At 46.9% G+C, this 16,836-nt stretch overlaps 1 protein-coding gene across 10 annotated transcripts in view; it reads right to left on the reverse strand.

The window, feature by feature from the left end:
- LOC142576168 (uncharacterized) overlaps positions 1 to 16,836 on the reverse strand; it is a 63,964-nt gene that overhangs the window by 3,986 nt on the left and 43,142 nt on the right. For 6 of the 10 annotated variants that reach the window (XM_075686155.1, XM_075686154.1, XM_075686152.1 and 3 more), the window contains 2 exons: positions 16,119 to 16,190; positions 11,894 to 12,013 (listed from right to left, as the gene is read on the reverse strand). In XM_075686155.1, the coding sequence (XP_075542270.1) occupies positions 11,894 to 12,013; positions 16,119 to 16,190 (192 nt within the window). The remainder of the gene's footprint in view (positions 1 to 11,893; positions 12,014 to 16,118; positions 16,191 to 16,836) is intronic. The other 4 variants (XM_075686149.1, XM_075686151.1, XM_075686147.1 and 1 more) reach the window with 3 other exon arrangements.

Below are 16,836 nucleotides of genomic sequence, written 5' to 3' on the forward strand. Positions count from 1 at the left end.
CACTCTTTTAAGTGACATGCAAGCTTATTGGGGCGCCTGTGCACAGCCCCTTGCCATGCCCAAGCAAAGCCGTGTCACCATCTCCATTCACTCCTTCCCCAAAATAATTTACAAATGCCGGACCCCCAAGTACTGGTCACACTATCAGAAAGATTGGTTAAAATGAAATTGCGCAGCAACTCTTGTTTGTACAGGCCAGTTGCTGTGATAAAGCTTTTCTCTGCATGCTGACTGCGTCCACCTCTGAGCTCAATTCTTGTTTTCTAACGTGGCAGACCAGCGCAAAGAAGCCCACGCTGCGTCTGAATGACACACAAATTCAAGAGCTTCCTATAAACTGCAATTTGGAGGACTCCGATATAGGTGTGTTTGGGTGACAACAATAGCAACCAAGAGGCTAAATTAAATACCTAATTATTTTTGCTTGTACAGGGCTGTGCACATTTCTTAAAATGTTCCAAAAGAAATTTTGCCCCTACTGCTGCACTGTTCTTGTTCAAATTTCTGCAGACCCCAAGAGCATTTTGCAGTCTACATCGTTCAGTGTAACACCTGGAACAGTTAACTGCCTGGTCCTTAAGCAAAAAAAAAACGGGGTCGCCTTTGTTTATGGGGATGCAAGCTGCTGCCGCAACAGCGCTAGCATAAGCTTATGTCAGTGCCTGCTGGTAGCTGCAGAAGATAGCCGTTGAGGGAGATAGCCGTTGAGGGTTCTTGCGTGTTGCCTGCTCCTCTGAAACAGGCAGCAAACCTCCCTGAATGGCTGCTTTCTGCACCTGCCAGCAGGCGCCAACACAAGTTTATGCTAGCACCGTTGCAGCAGCAGATTGCATACCCACAAAATGAAGGCAGCTCTGTCTTTTCTTAAAAACCAGACAATTAACTTTTCCAAGTGTTACACTGAACGACGTAGACTGCAAAATGTGATTGTCTTGCGAAATTTGAGCAAGGACAGTGCAGCGACAAGCACGAAATCTTTTTTTCAAACATTCCAGGCAAGATATGCACGTCCCTGCATATTCTGATGATATTGTCAACGAGTAACATTTGTATGTAAACCCTGCTGATGTTCTACAGAAACTTGAGGCGTTTTGGAAAGACCTTCAGCAGGCAGAAAGCCAACGCCTGAAAAGCCTGGAACATGTAGGGTTCAGCATGCCTCCTGCAGCGGCAACAACATTGTCAGCAATGGTGTTACTGTCTTTGTCTTCGCTGAATAAGTACTATAAACATTCATCAGCTATACAATCACAAAGGACTTCAGCTTTGCCCTTCTAGTTTCGAGTGCTAAACCATCTGCTTCTGTAGCACCACCGCCTTCCACGGCCATGAAATGCAATCATGCCAAGGTATTGAGTTGTTGCTTTTCATATACAGTCGAACCTCGATATAACGAACCTCAATTTAACGAAATTCTCGAAATAACGCACTTTTTCTTTTTCCCAATCTCTGCCCCATTGAAAACCATGTATTTTTTTTTTTCGCGATTTAACGAGGTCACTTTATATTGTACTTCCGATTTAACGAAGTCCTCGCACATCACACGCACGTACCAGCAGCCTCCTTTACAGGCAGACGAAAACTTTAGCTGGGCATACAGCGATTTGCATGCGCCCTTTAATGCTCAAATTTTCCCGGTGCGATTCAATACGTGGAGCAGAACGTACCGCTGCGCCATCTATCGTGTACGTATGAAACCCGCAGCGGATGCGCTCCTGTAGTGCTAGCCGGAGTGCTTTAGAAGTTCCGGAACGCGTCACGCTACGATGTCACCAGCCTGTTAAAACGGGAAAGCGCCAACCGGAAGTAAGTTTACGTACAGCATTCGTTGGACACGTTTTCTCAGTTGGTTCCCGTATTTACACGATTGTAAGTCGACCACCTTTTTTTAAATTTGAAAGTCTGAAGTTGGGGGGTCGACTTGCAATCAAAACCAAAACATGGCCCCGCCAAAAAAGCGAGACCAACGGGAGCTACAACGTAGTTACAATTTTATGTTTGCTCTATGGCCCTACCCGTATCTTTTTGCTATCCCGCGTGTTTGTTTGCTTTTCGGAAGGGTTTTTCAACATTTTTTAAAGTTTTACAGGGGTGTCAATAGTTGATGGAACCGCCGCTGTTCCCATTTGCGGCGGCACCCTCAGAACGGCGGCGCTTGCAGGGAGTATCGGTAGTTCATGGAAGAGCAGACACCGCTCGTGGGTTTCTTTCTCTGTTGAAAGGCATTGGCATTGGTTTGACGCGTTCTACTTGACTGCCGGCTACGTACTAGTTCTATGCTTCCCCAGTCGTCACGAGTTCTCCAGGCCCACTAATCGTTCGGCATTCGTTCACAGCAGCGTTCAAGAGGGCTGCCATCCTTTACGCCAAAGAAACAAATCACAAACGGGTGGTGCGAGAGTGGCGACTGCAGCGAAGCGAAATTTGCACCTGTGACGGCAAGTGAGAAATTTCCCAACATGCCAAAGTCTGGACGCTTTCCAGAGCTGTAGGCTAAGCTTGTGGCGTACGTTCCTGAAATGAAATTGAGGGTTCGACGGAAGCCCGTCTGGTCGGGATGAAGCATTGAAGAAATAAAACGAAGGACACCGACCAACAACACCGGCCGGGCTTATGGCCAATCTGTAATCACCGGAATTCGTCGTTATGTTTCCCTCACAACCCGCATTGCTGCGTTTCATGGACACCTGGAGTTCAACCTTGCCTGCAAAGCACGGGGCCTCATCCCGCGCTCATTGCACCTTAACAGGCCAGTACCTTCCAAGTTTGGCTACAGCGTCATTGCAAAGACTGAGAGGCTGTTGCTTCAAGCAAGGATACAGGACTGCTGTGACAGTATTAAGAAACTTGAAAACGAGGCATTTTTTGCACGTCGCCGCCTGGAGGACCACTGTCAAGATCATTTTGCAAGCATCCAGCTACACGCCAACTTTGAAGACAACATACGTGCCCGTCATGCGGGGTTGGTGCACAGTGTCAAGCTTGACAGACTTTCGGAATCTACCAGACCATACCGGCCGTACAACCGACGAACTACGGTATACAACCTTTCTTCGCACAGCGTCAACCCAGCCGAGGCCTCAGTCCTGGAGCTAGGTCTGAATTTCAATGTTGCACCTGCATCTGACGTCCGAAAGGTTGTGTGCGGTGGAGTGCGCGGTTAACCAAGTTAACCAGTCCCGCCGTGATGAGGCTCGCACCCGCGCCATTGGTGTCCTTTCTGGTCTGCACCGGAGGAAGTTTGTTTCCCCTCTTTGCGCTGAGGAACGAAAAGCTGTCAAGCGACTTCAGGCAAACAATGCAATCGTGATCCTTCCCGCCGACAAGGGGAATGCAACAGTGCTAATTGACACGGCTGTCTACAAAAACAAGATGTTGGCTCTGCTTAATGACCAGGACACTTACGTCCGGCTCACTCGGGACCCGACCTTGAAGGTTCAGAGGGACTTCCAGACTCCTGGCTGACGTGTTCCGTTTCGTAGCTCCCGAGCCCAAGTCTTTGTATTTCAAGCTTCTCTGTCATAACGGTGCTGCACCTGCACTTTATGGCCTGCCAAAGGTTCATAAGCCTGACGTCCCCCTACGTCCAATCGTCGACTACACTCGCTCCCCTCTTTACAAATTGTCTGCATACCTGCACCAGCTTCTGGCTCCACTAATCAGGAAGAACTCCACGCACGTGAGCAACTCCTGTGACTTTAATGAAAAAGTTCATGACGTGTCTCTAGACGACAAGGTGATGGTTTCGTTCAACGTGGTGTCGCTGTTTACCTCAATTCCGACTGATTTGGCTGCGGAAGCATGCACTTCTGCTCTGGAATCTGACAGGACCTTGCCAGACAGGTCGCCCATTGATGTTCCTGACCTCAAGAGGCTCCTCTGTTTTTGCCTTGGAAACACGTACTTCTGTTTCGACAAGGTCTTCTACCGGCAAGTCCACGGTACGGTGATGGGTGCATCTGTCTCTGTTACTGCTGCCAATCTTACGATGGAATGTTTGGAAAGGCGTGCTCTCGCGTCCTTCAGTCCTAAGCCAAAAGTTTTTCTTCGCTATGTGGACGACTGGTTCTGTCTGATTCGGTGCAGCGCTTTCGATTCGTTCACTGCGCACCTAAACAGTCAAGAAAAGGCTATCCAATTCACAGTTGAGACAGAGGTCGACAGCAGACTCCCTTTTTTAGATGTACTTGTCACCAGACGCGATGGACGGCTCTCGTTCAGCGTATACTGTAAGGACACACACACTGGCAGCTATCTGAACTTTCAATCCGTTCATCCAGACGCTCACAAAAGGTTGGTTGCTGCCTCACTGCTCAACCGTACGAACCGCATTTGCACCACAGCAGAAAGTCGTTCCACTGACTTGGACCACATGCGAGGTGATCTCTTGGCAAGCGGCTATCCCACATCCTTTTTGAGTGCTGTGGAACGCCGTCTGTCCAATCCAGCTAGTCCGGCTAATCCCCGACCAAGAAAGCATGCTGCCATACCTTAAGTTCCAGGGATAGGCAAAACCTTGTCTCGCGTTCTACGCAGTTATGACGTTGAGGTGGCGCACGTGCCCGTGTGTAAGCTGAGGCAAGCGCTCGTCAGCGGCAAGGACAGGCTTCCGAGAAAATCGTTTCCCGGCGTGGTCTATAAGATACCCTGCGCAGATTGCGACTACGCATACATTGGTGAATCGGGCAACTTCAAACAGAGACTGAGGCAGCATCAGAAAGATGTCGAAAAGAAACGTACAGTGTCGAATGCCCTTGCTGAGCACACGGATGCAACAGGCCACAAGATCGACTGGGATCGCTCGAGAATTATCGGCCAAGAAAGAAACCTAAAATCGCGGCTGTGTCTGGAATCACTGGAGATACAAAAAACACGTCACACGCTCAATCAAAATGAGGGAACCCTCCCCCCGTCATACACGCGCTGCTTACGTCACGTTCTGAAGTATACATAAGCTTCTATGAACCTTCCGTCATCCCATTGTGAACAAGGCTTCCGTAGCGAAGCCGAAACGTCTTTTAGATTTATTCATTTTTTAGCACTTCTGTTGGTAGGTGTCCTTCGTTTTATTTCTTCGTCGCTGAAATGCGTGATCGGTCCCTGCCACTGAAGTGCGACATGGTCATGAAACAAGCCCGGACCTTCGCCTTAATTTTAAGGCCCTGCTCCACCGTGAGTACAATGACTGTGACGAATGTATGGCGTACACAACAGATGTCGACTTGTGGCAGCTGCTCTGCTCTGCGATATTAAAAAGCGGCAGATGAAGCTGACCGAGTTCTTCGCTTCTACCTGAGTTGCATAGAATTGCTCTGCGGGAACTTAAATAAAATATTCCCGCGTTCATGAATCAACGTCGTCATTGCTTAACTGAGCGCGGTATCATCCGATGGCTGCGAGCGTCAAGCGCTCTAATGGTAAGTGGTGGCCTCATGGATCCACCAAGATAATACTACTTTCAATTTCCTTCGAAAGAATATTCAAGTTGATAGCTTTGGTATGTGCACAATTTTTTTTTTTTTTTTTGTGCCACGGGTTGCCATGTCTTCGTGAAAGGAATTTTTTTTGTGTGTGTGATGACAAATCATGATGATGATGGCACTGATCTAGTGGCAGCTATGAGCACTAGGCACGGCGCTTGCTGCAGACCTGCTCTTCACCGTACGCGTAGCGTAGAAAAATGCGTTCGTACCCGCTGGCTATCGGGCATCACACTCTTGGTTGTGTTATTAGTTCCGGGGTTTATGGGTTATCTTTGTAATTTTGCTATCTACAAGGTGCCATACGTCAGGAGTGTTCCAAGAACCTGCACCTTTATTTGGACTGCTGAAACATGCGAACCTAGACTTAACGAAACTCACGATTTAACGAAATTTTCGGCTTCAAATTGGACTTCGTTATATCGAGGTTCGACTGTACAGTGACGAGTTTTCCTATAACACTTTGAAGATTTAGCGCTTACCCCTGCTTTGTTATTGCTCAAATTTCACAGAAAGATAACATTTCGCAGTTCATATAGCTCACTATATCACTTGGCCCTGTTACTTGCCTGGTGTGACAAGAAAAGAAGATTGCCGCAGAACCAACCTTGCATTCATATCTGGGCAAGTAATAGCTTGTGCATTACAAGATGTGCACTGTGGATTTCAGTGACGAACACGTCCCTCACTATGGTTGCCTAATCGCGCTGAATCACTAGACATGTGCTTGACCTTGCAGAAGCGTGCGACAGTATAAGGAAAAGAGCCAAAGAAAGTGATCGCTTTAAAAAATGAGAATTTGCCTTCATCTGCACACCCGTTGGTGTCCCGCATGAGAACAGATCTCGGAGGGCATGCTTTGTTGTGCTGCAAATGCTGAAACTAACCAGTTAGCAGGGGCATAGCCGGGGGGGGGGGGGCTTATGGGGCTTCAGCCCCCCCTCCCCGAAATTTTTTTTCATGCTATCCATGCACCGCCGACCAAAGCAACCCCCGGCGCCGGAAATCATTCTGTATTTTGTATGGAATGTCTTTTTCACGCTCGAAAAGACATTTCACTGCCGACATTGCGAACTAGGGCTGGATTTCGCGGCAACGCCCATGCACCGGAAGTCGCATAACGTAAGCAGCCCCATCCAAGCACAAAGTTTCAAGGGAGTTTTGAGGCTGAACGGGCTTGCCACAGCATCTCGCGGAGGCCGCGGAATCTACGGTGTGCATGAATGTCAATTCCGAAACTTTATGGGTATAAAGTTCTCATAAACTTTTCATGTGAGAGGTGCATTGACATTTCCAAAGTTGGGCTTTATATATTCATTGGAACAGGTGAGCCGGCTATGGTGGTTGTCTTGTGTGCGCAAAGGAGAAAAGCGGGGAGCAAGCGTGACGCCTTCCATCGCACACATCGGGGGGAATGGACTGAATGGGGGCGGGATCTAGGATTCTGTGAATCTGTGAGTGCGTAACATATTTGCCCTAGTTGATGCATTATATACAGTGACTTTTTCTTAGATACGTAGATTTATTAAAGACTTATACAGTAAAACCTCGTTAAACCGTACCCGCTTAAACAGTAGTTTCGTTTTAAAAGTAGTAAAGTCAAATCCCCGACTCAGCGGCCATTGAACATAATGTGTTTCGTATCCGCATAAACCGCACCAGCTTACTGCGTACGCATCGGTTAAAACGTAGCGTTTGAACTTTTCGTCGCGCAAACACGGCGCTGCGCCGTCTCCATCGGGCGGCCTGGCAGAACAACACGCCTCAGAGATCGGAACAACGGCCTCCAAGCGCCCTGTGCGTTTGCATGTGAAGCCACATCAACATCAACATCATTTCGACGCGGTGCCAGAGAGCGTTATGGCGTCGTGCAAGCGGGCACTCGCGTCGTTCCGAAGCTTGGATAAAAAAGACGCAGGGTGCTCAGCATAGAAGAAAAATTAGACATCGTCCGTGCTATCGAACGTGACACGAAGAAGTCGGCGCTGACACGCAACAGGGATCTGCTGTTGACTACAGTGTGTGGCATTTGGAATGCGAAGAAGTTGCTCGGCAGTGCTGCTGCGACCGCGAAGATATGTCGGCTACGAGGTTCGACTTTTCGCCATCGTTGCCTCTGTTGTTGCCGAAGTGTCGACTAGCGACAGTGACGAGGACGACACGGAAAGCGATAGCACGGGCGATTCAGGCCCGACAGTGGCATAAGCTGCGCGTTGCGTCAGCCTCGTGAATGCAATCGTCGCGACGACAATAGGGGCGCGATAACGTAACTCTATTCCAAATGAAAATTATTCCAAACTCCGGCACCCGTAATGAAAAAGGCGCCCCTGGAACTTCTGCAGCACTACTGCGCAAGTGCACGGTGAATACGTAACGCCAACGAGGAATCTGCCATGCGAGTGTTTGCCGAGAAGAGGGGGCTGGCTGAAAAGCTGGCACGCAGCTTCAGTAAGTTTGAGGCCGCTGTCGTCGGCGTGCTAGGCCGCCGCAGCATCAAACAAAAATAATGCTTTTGTCGCGCGAAGTGAATAAATACTGCATGTTTTTTCCCCTTTCATCGCACTCTGTGAGTTCCGTTTTCGACAGGTAAGTGGGCGATCTCATGCTATTCGGTTAAACAGTACTACCGTTTAGTACGTACCTTTCCCGAGCTCCGGCCAACTACGGTTTAACGAGGTTTCACTGTACGTATATTTAAATATCTTGTGGCGAGGTGCTGTGCATACATGCTTTGTTTCCAGTGACACTTTTTTGCCCTTTATCAAGCTGTATCTTCGCATTTGTATATCCCATTGTATCTTCGTGTTTCTAATGTACGAGGGCGAGTCAAATGAAAGTGAGCCTACCTACTCCGAGCAATAATGGTTCGGTTCATCATGAGCGAGGCGTGCGCGTAGCACACAGGCATTTCTCATTTACAAAAGTGACAAGCAGGTGTGAGGATAAATGTTCTTTAATGCTCTCATACACTGGGTTGAACATGGTTGCGTGACGTAATGGGCGCCCCAGAAGTTTAGCAGCGTGGTGTTGTGAGGTTTCTGACAGCTGAAGGTGTTTTCTTAGAACAAATTAGTCGCCCTATGGCTGCCGTGTACGTTAAACATTGCATTTCATTGGCCACTGTGAAGCGTTGGAGCAAACGGTCCAATGAAGGGTGTGAAAGTTGCGAAGACGATCCAAGACCGGGTCAAAGTCACCATGCAATCATCCCCAACACAACTGCAAAGGTTGATGAGCTTATTAGACAAGAACAGAGGATAAGCATAGATGAACTGGCAGAGCGTGTGAACATCAGCCACACTTTTGTACAAACCATAATTCATGAACATTTCGGTTATCGGCTCTTGTGTGCGCAATGGATGCCCAAGATTTTGAACCACCGCCACAAGACGGAGAATTTCGGCGCTGCCTTGACTCATCTGATCTGGTATGACAATGAGGGTGACGACTTTTTGTCTGCAATGGTGATCGGGGACGAACCATGGTTCCACTACTACGAGCCTGAAACATGACGCAACGCTTACAGTGGAAATATTTGAATTCACCACCCCCCAAAGAAAGCAAAGGCCGTAATTTCTGTCGGAAAAGTCTTGTTGACTTTTTTTTTTTAATCGTCAGGGGCCATCACGGATAGAATTTGCCAAATATTGAGAGAGTATCAATTGTTTCCGATATTTTGAAACGCCGGATCGGCTGCCTGTCGCAATCAAGAATAAATGACGTGGAAAATCGACGAATGGGGTCATCTAGTTCCTCGACAATGCCCGTCCCCACGTCACTGATGTGGTTAATACAAAACTGGCAAAGTTCAAGTGGGAACCGCTGCAACATCCGCCATACAGCTCAGACCTGTCGCCTTGCGACTTCCACATTTTGGGGCAACTGAAAAAACAGCTCAAGGAAACCGGATTCGTGTTGGACGATGACGTGAAAGAGTCAGTTGCAGGCTTTTTGAAGCAGCAACCTAAGGAGTTTTATGAGATGGGAATCACGCGACTTGTTAATCAATAGGACAAATGTCTAATTGCTCATGAAGACTACTTTTAAATAAGGTACCCCGTTTGTCATATGTTCACCTTGGCTGACTCATTTGAATGGCCCTCGTAGTATATTTTGCAGAACTCCTGCTGTCTATACGTGCTCTCAGTTAGTCAATTCAAGTTTAATGGTGCAAAAGCGATTAAGGCCATGCTGCGCCAGTTAAAGGACAGTACAAGATCCAATGTTAAGGCAGCAATAGCTGCGTTACATTAAAGTCGATGCAAATATCCAGTTTCATCTAGAAACTCAAACAAGTTATTGAATGGCACTAGCCGCTCATCGCCCAAAAATGATAAAGGGTGTAAAGGTATAGGCAAGTGATACAAATTGTTGAAATGTTTCCGCCTCTGTGTTTCAGTATGTGGACATGACATAATTAAGTGGTTTACTGTAAGCGATTCATTGCATTTTTCGCAAGTTGGTGGGTTTTCTTTTCGAAATAGAAAATTGTGCGTTAGATGCGTCGAAGTCGACATAACATCACCTCATAGAACCATGCTTGGTGTCTGCACGATTTTCACTCGCCAAGCAGGGGTTTAGTCATACGTAACTTGTTATTTATGCACCAGTTCCATTTTTGTTCCAATTTTGATGTTAGGGTCTCACGAATCACTCGGATACTGTCTTTGTATGGAAGTGTTAGGCGAGTTATCTTTTTGTGTGATGCCATGGATGCGCTTCTATCTGCCACTTCATTCCCTGGTATCCCAACATGACTTGGGACCTAGCAGAATTGTATGGTTTCTCCGCATTTCTTATCGAAGACCACGTTTAAGATATCGTCAAGCAGGGATTCAGACGCAGAGTCTAGGTTTAGAGCTCTCAGGGCACTTAACGAATAAGTATAAATAATAGCATTCTTCTGCTTGTCGGCAGTTATTTTCTTAACTGCCATCCATATCACATAAACTTCAGCAGTAAAGAGAGTAGAAAAATTATTTATCCGAATGCTATTTTCCAAATATATTGTTACAATCCCGACACCTACGTATTCTTGTGTTTTAGAGCCGTCAGTGTAAAATTCCGTGTAGTTTTTATATTTTTCTTGAACAGCTCAGAACTCTTGTATTATGTGTTCTTGTGGAATCTCTTTTTTCTTTAGATGTGTTAGTGTCCAGTCACATAGTTGTGTAAAATTGTACCATAGCGGCAATCTTGGTGGCCTTTCAGCAACCTGCACGGCTTCATGAGAAACATCATAAGTCTGACAGTATTCTTCGTGTCGTACGAGGAGTGGCCTAATCATGTTCGGTTTATTTGTGTAGTGTACCCGTTATTTGCACTGTCTTACGATGTTGTAGCATATATGTTGTGGTGATGACTCAATTCTTAATACATAGCAAAGTGTAAGTAGTGCTCTGCGGTGCTGTAATGAAGGCTCATTGCAGTCAACATATAAACTTTGGACAGGCACCCCTCGCCAGTCGGAGGCCCAGATTATGAACTGGATCGAGTCGCTTAATGTAGGACTGCCTAGAGGCAACATAAACTACACTACCGTAATCGAGGACTTCGGTGCAATTGCTCATGATACATGACCGGTGACAGCTGCTCCTGAGTTATCTATTGGAACAAATGACAGCGTCATCGAGATTTTTCACTGGCCGTTGCATATGTACAAGAATGTAAATCAGGCTCTTGAATGACTAAGTTTCATTAACATATTTGTCCTCAACTTGTTCATTCCATGGCCTTTATCAGCAGCATGCACTGCTTTCCTGGTTTCGAACTGATATATTTCTAAAGTTCATGTGATATTTCCTTTACTTATTAAATAGACAAAAAATATGGAAGCATTGATATCAGTTATTTTGGGCACAATTTTTGGCACATACGAGTATATTCTTTTATGAAAAACTACATATTTCACTTGTTTTGACAGTGTGTAAGCGTTCAAGAAATTGTTAGCAGCATCTTTGGCAATGACAATACAATATGTATTTGATCCATGAATTCATGTATTTGATCCCTCGACAAATTGTTTAAGAGGAAGCTTTAGCTCGGGCCCAACTTCGACGCGGCTTATTCAAATACATGTAAAACGCAGAAACGCTCCCCCCCCCCCCCCCCGCCCCCAAACGAAATTTCTGGCTACGCCCCTGCCAGTTAGTGTCACAGCTGCCATGCTTTGGACATCACTCATTACAAGGAGTGCAAACAACACAACTTCGGTCTTTTTCTTTTTTTTCTGACAGACCAGGCAAGCACCAGTGCCATTGTTGAATGATGCAGATGACAAAATGAGCTTCTGATGTTAAAATTCAGCAAAATTAAAGCAGGGGTAAGTAAGTGCAATGTAATGCTCTTAACAATATTGCTAAGTAAGAAACACAGGTCACTGTATCCGATAGCGCATTTGCGTGCTACAGTACCTGGAGTACCTGTGAGTTCTGTGCACGCATTGCAGAGTAGTCATGACAACGGCAGTGACAGTAGTGTTCCTTATTTGCGCCGAAGAAACTTTCACACGTGCTTTGCTGAGCTCCTTCTGCCTGCGGTCGCGCGAAACGAGGGCAGTAATTGGGAATGCGATCTGTCAATAACCATGTTTAGTGGCACACTCATGTTGAATTCCAATGGCGGAGTCGGAGCAGCCGTCGGACTCCGCGACCGAGCACTCGACTCTGGCGTAGAGCAACGCCTCCAAATCCGCGAGTGGAACACAAGCTGCGCCGCCGGAGCAAGCCGGAAGCGGAACTTCTATCTCCGAGTTACCCAGGATGCCTTGCGTGTTGTCATTTCCTTCCGCTGTTTGCTCCCAGCACCGCCGCACCGGTCACGTGTCTCTTCAGCGCCGTTCACCTGTTGTCTTCTTTAAAAGTGCGGAATGGATATCTCGCTAAGCGTGCAGCAGCTTTTGCTTCCTCGCGAGTCGTGACCGGTGGCACCTCCCAGCAGACAAACGTAGTAAAGGAAATACGTCACGCAGAGTTCCGGTCCACTCCGCCGATTTTGGCGGAGCATCTTTTTCTGCTCCACGGAGTGACTCCCGCCCTGAATCCCCTCCGACTCTCTCATTGGAACACCTTACTCCCACCCTCACTCTGCTATTGGAACAAACTTGCTCCGAAACGAGCAGAAAAACTTGCTCCGACTCCGCCATTGGAATTCAACATCAGATGCTTAGTTCAAAGCGAGCTGAAATAAGCCAACAGCTGTAGCGAGGCCTGAATGTATGGCACGGAGAAATCTCGTGAATTCAAGGGCCATAGCTCCACAGCTGCCAGCATAGAACAATAACAGTGTCGATACCAAAGCTCAGCTCGAAGACAAACATCTGGGAAAAATACAGCTGGGCCACCGCAGCCTTTAGCCTTGTAGCAACAACAAGGAGGAAGAGGACACAAAGGCATGGCTGATGGCAACAGTTCACTGCTGATAACCGCACTCATTCAAGACTAGTTTAAAAATGTTCGCTTAAGATAATTTTAGCGGGCGTTGCTTTGGATGCATATCAATTCTATTACATCTGTCAAACTAGTTCAGAAAAACTCTGCTCGTTTCATTTTATTTATCTACAATTGAACTGAGAGCATTAAAAAAAATTATAGGATTTTACAAGCCAAAAACACCATCTGGTTATGAGGCATGCCGTCATGGGGGACTCCAGATTAATTTGGACCAACTGGGGTTCTTCAAGGTGCACTTAAATTCAAGTATGCAGGTGTTTTCTGCATTTCGCCCCTATCAAAATGCGGCCGCTGTGGCCAGGATTCGATCCCGCAACCTTATGCTTAAAGACCAACACCATAACTACCAAGCAACCACAACGGGTGAACTATGAACATAAGTGCGATATAAACTATTCTAAGTGCGATATAATCTTATCATTACCATTAGTGTCACGGCCGCAAGGTAGCCAAATTAGCACTATTTCATAAGTTATACCATCACCTTGTACTGCCAAACGATTCATTGGTCAATCTGTACATGTTTCACAGCACAGTAAACATAGTCATTAGGTAGGGATTATTTTTTAAAACACAAAAATTCAATCAATATCTTTTCTTTCTCATACATGACAACAAAGGAACCCTCTTCCTGCTGGAAACCATAACCACGCCTTTAACCAAGCATAAGCTAACATTGCATAAATGGCCATTCTTTGTACTGCACTTATTACTTTGTTCATTTCTTTTTTTGTGTTAAGCTTCTATTGTTCGCTATTACTAATTAGCTAACATCATATTAGTAGCCAAGCTTCTTGTAGACACTTTAACCTACTGCCCATTTCATCGTTTCTTGTTAATTGTATAACTGCTCCCCTCTGTTATACAGAGGGGAGCAGGATATAGTACTAAATAAATAAATACCAGACATATTCCACAACTTACATTTGTTTTTTTTAAAGGACAGTTAAACCACATTAGTAGTTGTGCTTATGTAACAGTAAAACAGCCACCTCTACAATGAGAGTAGGCATGCTGAACCAGAAAACACAATAAAAGAAAGGTGGCAACGCTGTTTTGAAATTATGACACCAGACTGGTTTTACTTCATGAACTTCGGCAGCATCTTCTTGGGGCTAGTACTGTCTTGTTTATTGGTAAAAAAAATTCAGCAGCATGTTGCACTCCTGTAACATGTGAAGGCAAAAGCCTGCTGCACACGTGGTAATGCTTAAGTTATAAGATTGCAGAGGTCAGTCAGACTTCTTAAGAAGCAAGACTTGAGAATCAAGGCGCTGTAGGTTGACCTCCTCAACGACACATGCAAGCACCTCTAAACAAAAGTAAGAAAGGTTCTCTACCGCGGACTTGGCTAAAAACCGCACGCTTGGCTAAAACACTAGCTCTGGCCGACAGCGGCCCGCGAATATGCCACTGTGGGCCAGAGAACGCGACGCAAAGTAAGGCACATGCGTACACTCGCCCAAAGCGACTCCCACGCAGAAAGGGCGCCTCGCGAACTTGGGGGAGCAAACAGACACACAACCTTTCTCTTTGAAACCCAACTTTACTCTCCCGACACAGGCTACTGTACACCGCCAGGGTTGTAAAACACGGGGCTCGAGGCGGAGGGAGATTCCTGCGGTCAGCGATGGGGGGTCGAACCGGGGGTGGCGGCGAGGCTGCAGGCATGCAGCCCGCCGCTTGCGGGTTTGTCTCCTCAATGTGTTCGAGGCACCTCGGTTTCCGAGAAAAACGGCCTGGTAGCGACGGCGCCGTGTTCGTTGCTTACACCCGACCATCCTGCACGATCTCGTCCCGAGAGAGTCTCATCAGTCAGACTCGCTTCCGCACTCACTGTCCGATGCCAATTTAAACTGTTTCATCTGGCTTGCATGGTCGCTCGTGACGTGGTCTGGCCGCGTCGATCCCTTTGATATTCGTAGGTTCGAGATGCGATATGCGTCTGCAGGCAGCACCTCTGTAACAATGTACGGGCCTCTGTGTTTAGGTTGTGTCTTCGTGGGCTGTACTGTGTCCTTAACTGTTTGTGGCCACGGAGGCTGCGGTAGTCGATCACCGTCTTGTATTCGCAATCCTTTCTTTTGCGCAAGGAGAACAGGGCTGCTGTACTGGGCAGTACTGTCACAGATTAATCCACATGATTTCAGCTCATCAGTAATGTCCTTCAGTACCAGCCTTTCATAGTAAAAGCTGCGGTATGGTGGTTGGAAAACCAGCTTGCTTCCAGGCAGCTCCACGATTTTCATTTCAGCGATGCCGGTGCACGCCAGTTCTTCGATTTGCACTGCGCGACAATTATTAGGCTTGTTAAGCAACACGCAGGGCTGTGTCTTCTCCTCCCCATAGATGATCGAGCCAACATTAATATCACCTCGGCTTATTAATTGCAGCGCATGGGCCTCCTCATTGGCGGTCAGTAAAACTTGCTCTGGAATGTTGCAAGGAGCTGGTGGACACTTGAGTATTTGACCTCGCTTCATGTGCAACTTGACATCGCTGTAGTTCGCAACTAGGCCACCGAAAACATCAGGTTCATCAAGAGAAGGCGTTCCCGACGCAGATAGAATCATCCGAGGGGCAGCCTCAACGCTTTTGCGACATTTGACGACCTCTCTAAACATGCCATCGCCTGTATGTTTGGAAGGTTTTGTACCCAGTGAGCGCTCAGTGACGAACTCGGAACTGGGGCCCCATGATCAAACTGGGATATGAAAGAAAGGTGCGTATTACCGACCGTGGTTGCTTGGTGACTATGGTACTGGGCTGCTAAGCATGAGGTAGCGGGATTGAATCCTGGCCACGGCAGGCATATTTCGACGGGGCGAAATGTGAAAATGCTAGTATACTTAGCTTTAGGTGCACGTTAAAGAACCCCAGGTTGTTCCGATTTCCGGACTCCCCCACTACGGCATGCCTCATAATCGGATCGTGGTTTTGGCACGTAAAACCCTATAATTTTCAAAGGTGCGTATTCGAGTCTGTCAACTATTGTGAATCGATGAAGCTAGCTATTTCTTCGTGCACGCATATTAAGCTTATTCTATTCAAACGTATTGTAAGATTATCATGACTGGCAACCAACTTTCTGGTGGAAGTTGACCGAGGATGTATTATGAAAACAGTACGTGCCAATTTAGAAATGAAGGCGCGTTCTTTTCCACTCTGTAAGCAAAGTCATGCCTACCGTGTGCTGGCCGGGCCTAGTCCCCATGCTTCCGAAGCTTGCCAGCAAGCTGTCGATGCCGCTCATCGTGCGCTGTATTAGTGCAGAAAATAAAGTTGCTGTTGCAAAGAGGAGTTGTTCATTTTTCAGCTCTCTCTAGTAGGCGAGGTGCCCTTGCAACCACAGGCACCATTCAAGACCTAAAAGTGCGCATAATCTTTCAACACGTCGTGTGCGTTTGGTTGATCGTGCAGTACACTTAAATCTCGTTATAGCAAGACGGCTTATAACGAAATAACAGATATAACGAAAGAATTGTAATTCCCCTTGAAAGTCCCCATAGAAACCCATGTGTTTAAAATTTCGTTTTAACAAAAAAAGATAATTGATCAATGGATATAACGAAAAATCTTCATTCCAAAATCGCACCTAACAAGGCACTTTGTACTCAACATAGATTTCTTAAATTGCGCGACGCACTGCAGCCCTCCGATGCGGCAGTTCAAATCTCCCACGGCGGCCCCTCATCATCCGGCAATGCTCCAAGCCAAGCCAAGCCAAGCTGGCCAAGCCACTCCATCCGTTGCATGCAGTGCGCACTTCCACCCGAGTGCCGCGCACCTTTGTTTGCGTTGTTCCGTACGCTGTCCGTCAGTGTTTTTACGCCGTGTCGCCAGTTTCACGACAGAGGAATGAATGGCAGCAGCAGCAGCTTGAAGTGAAAACGGAAAATTATCGC

The sequence above is a fragment of the Dermacentor variabilis genome, chromosome 3, assembly GCF_050947875.1.
Source record: "Dermacentor variabilis isolate Ectoservices chromosome 3, ASM5094787v1, whole genome shotgun sequence".
NCBI classification, from domain to species: Eukaryota; Metazoa; Arthropoda; class Arachnida; order Ixodida; family Ixodidae; genus Dermacentor; species Dermacentor variabilis.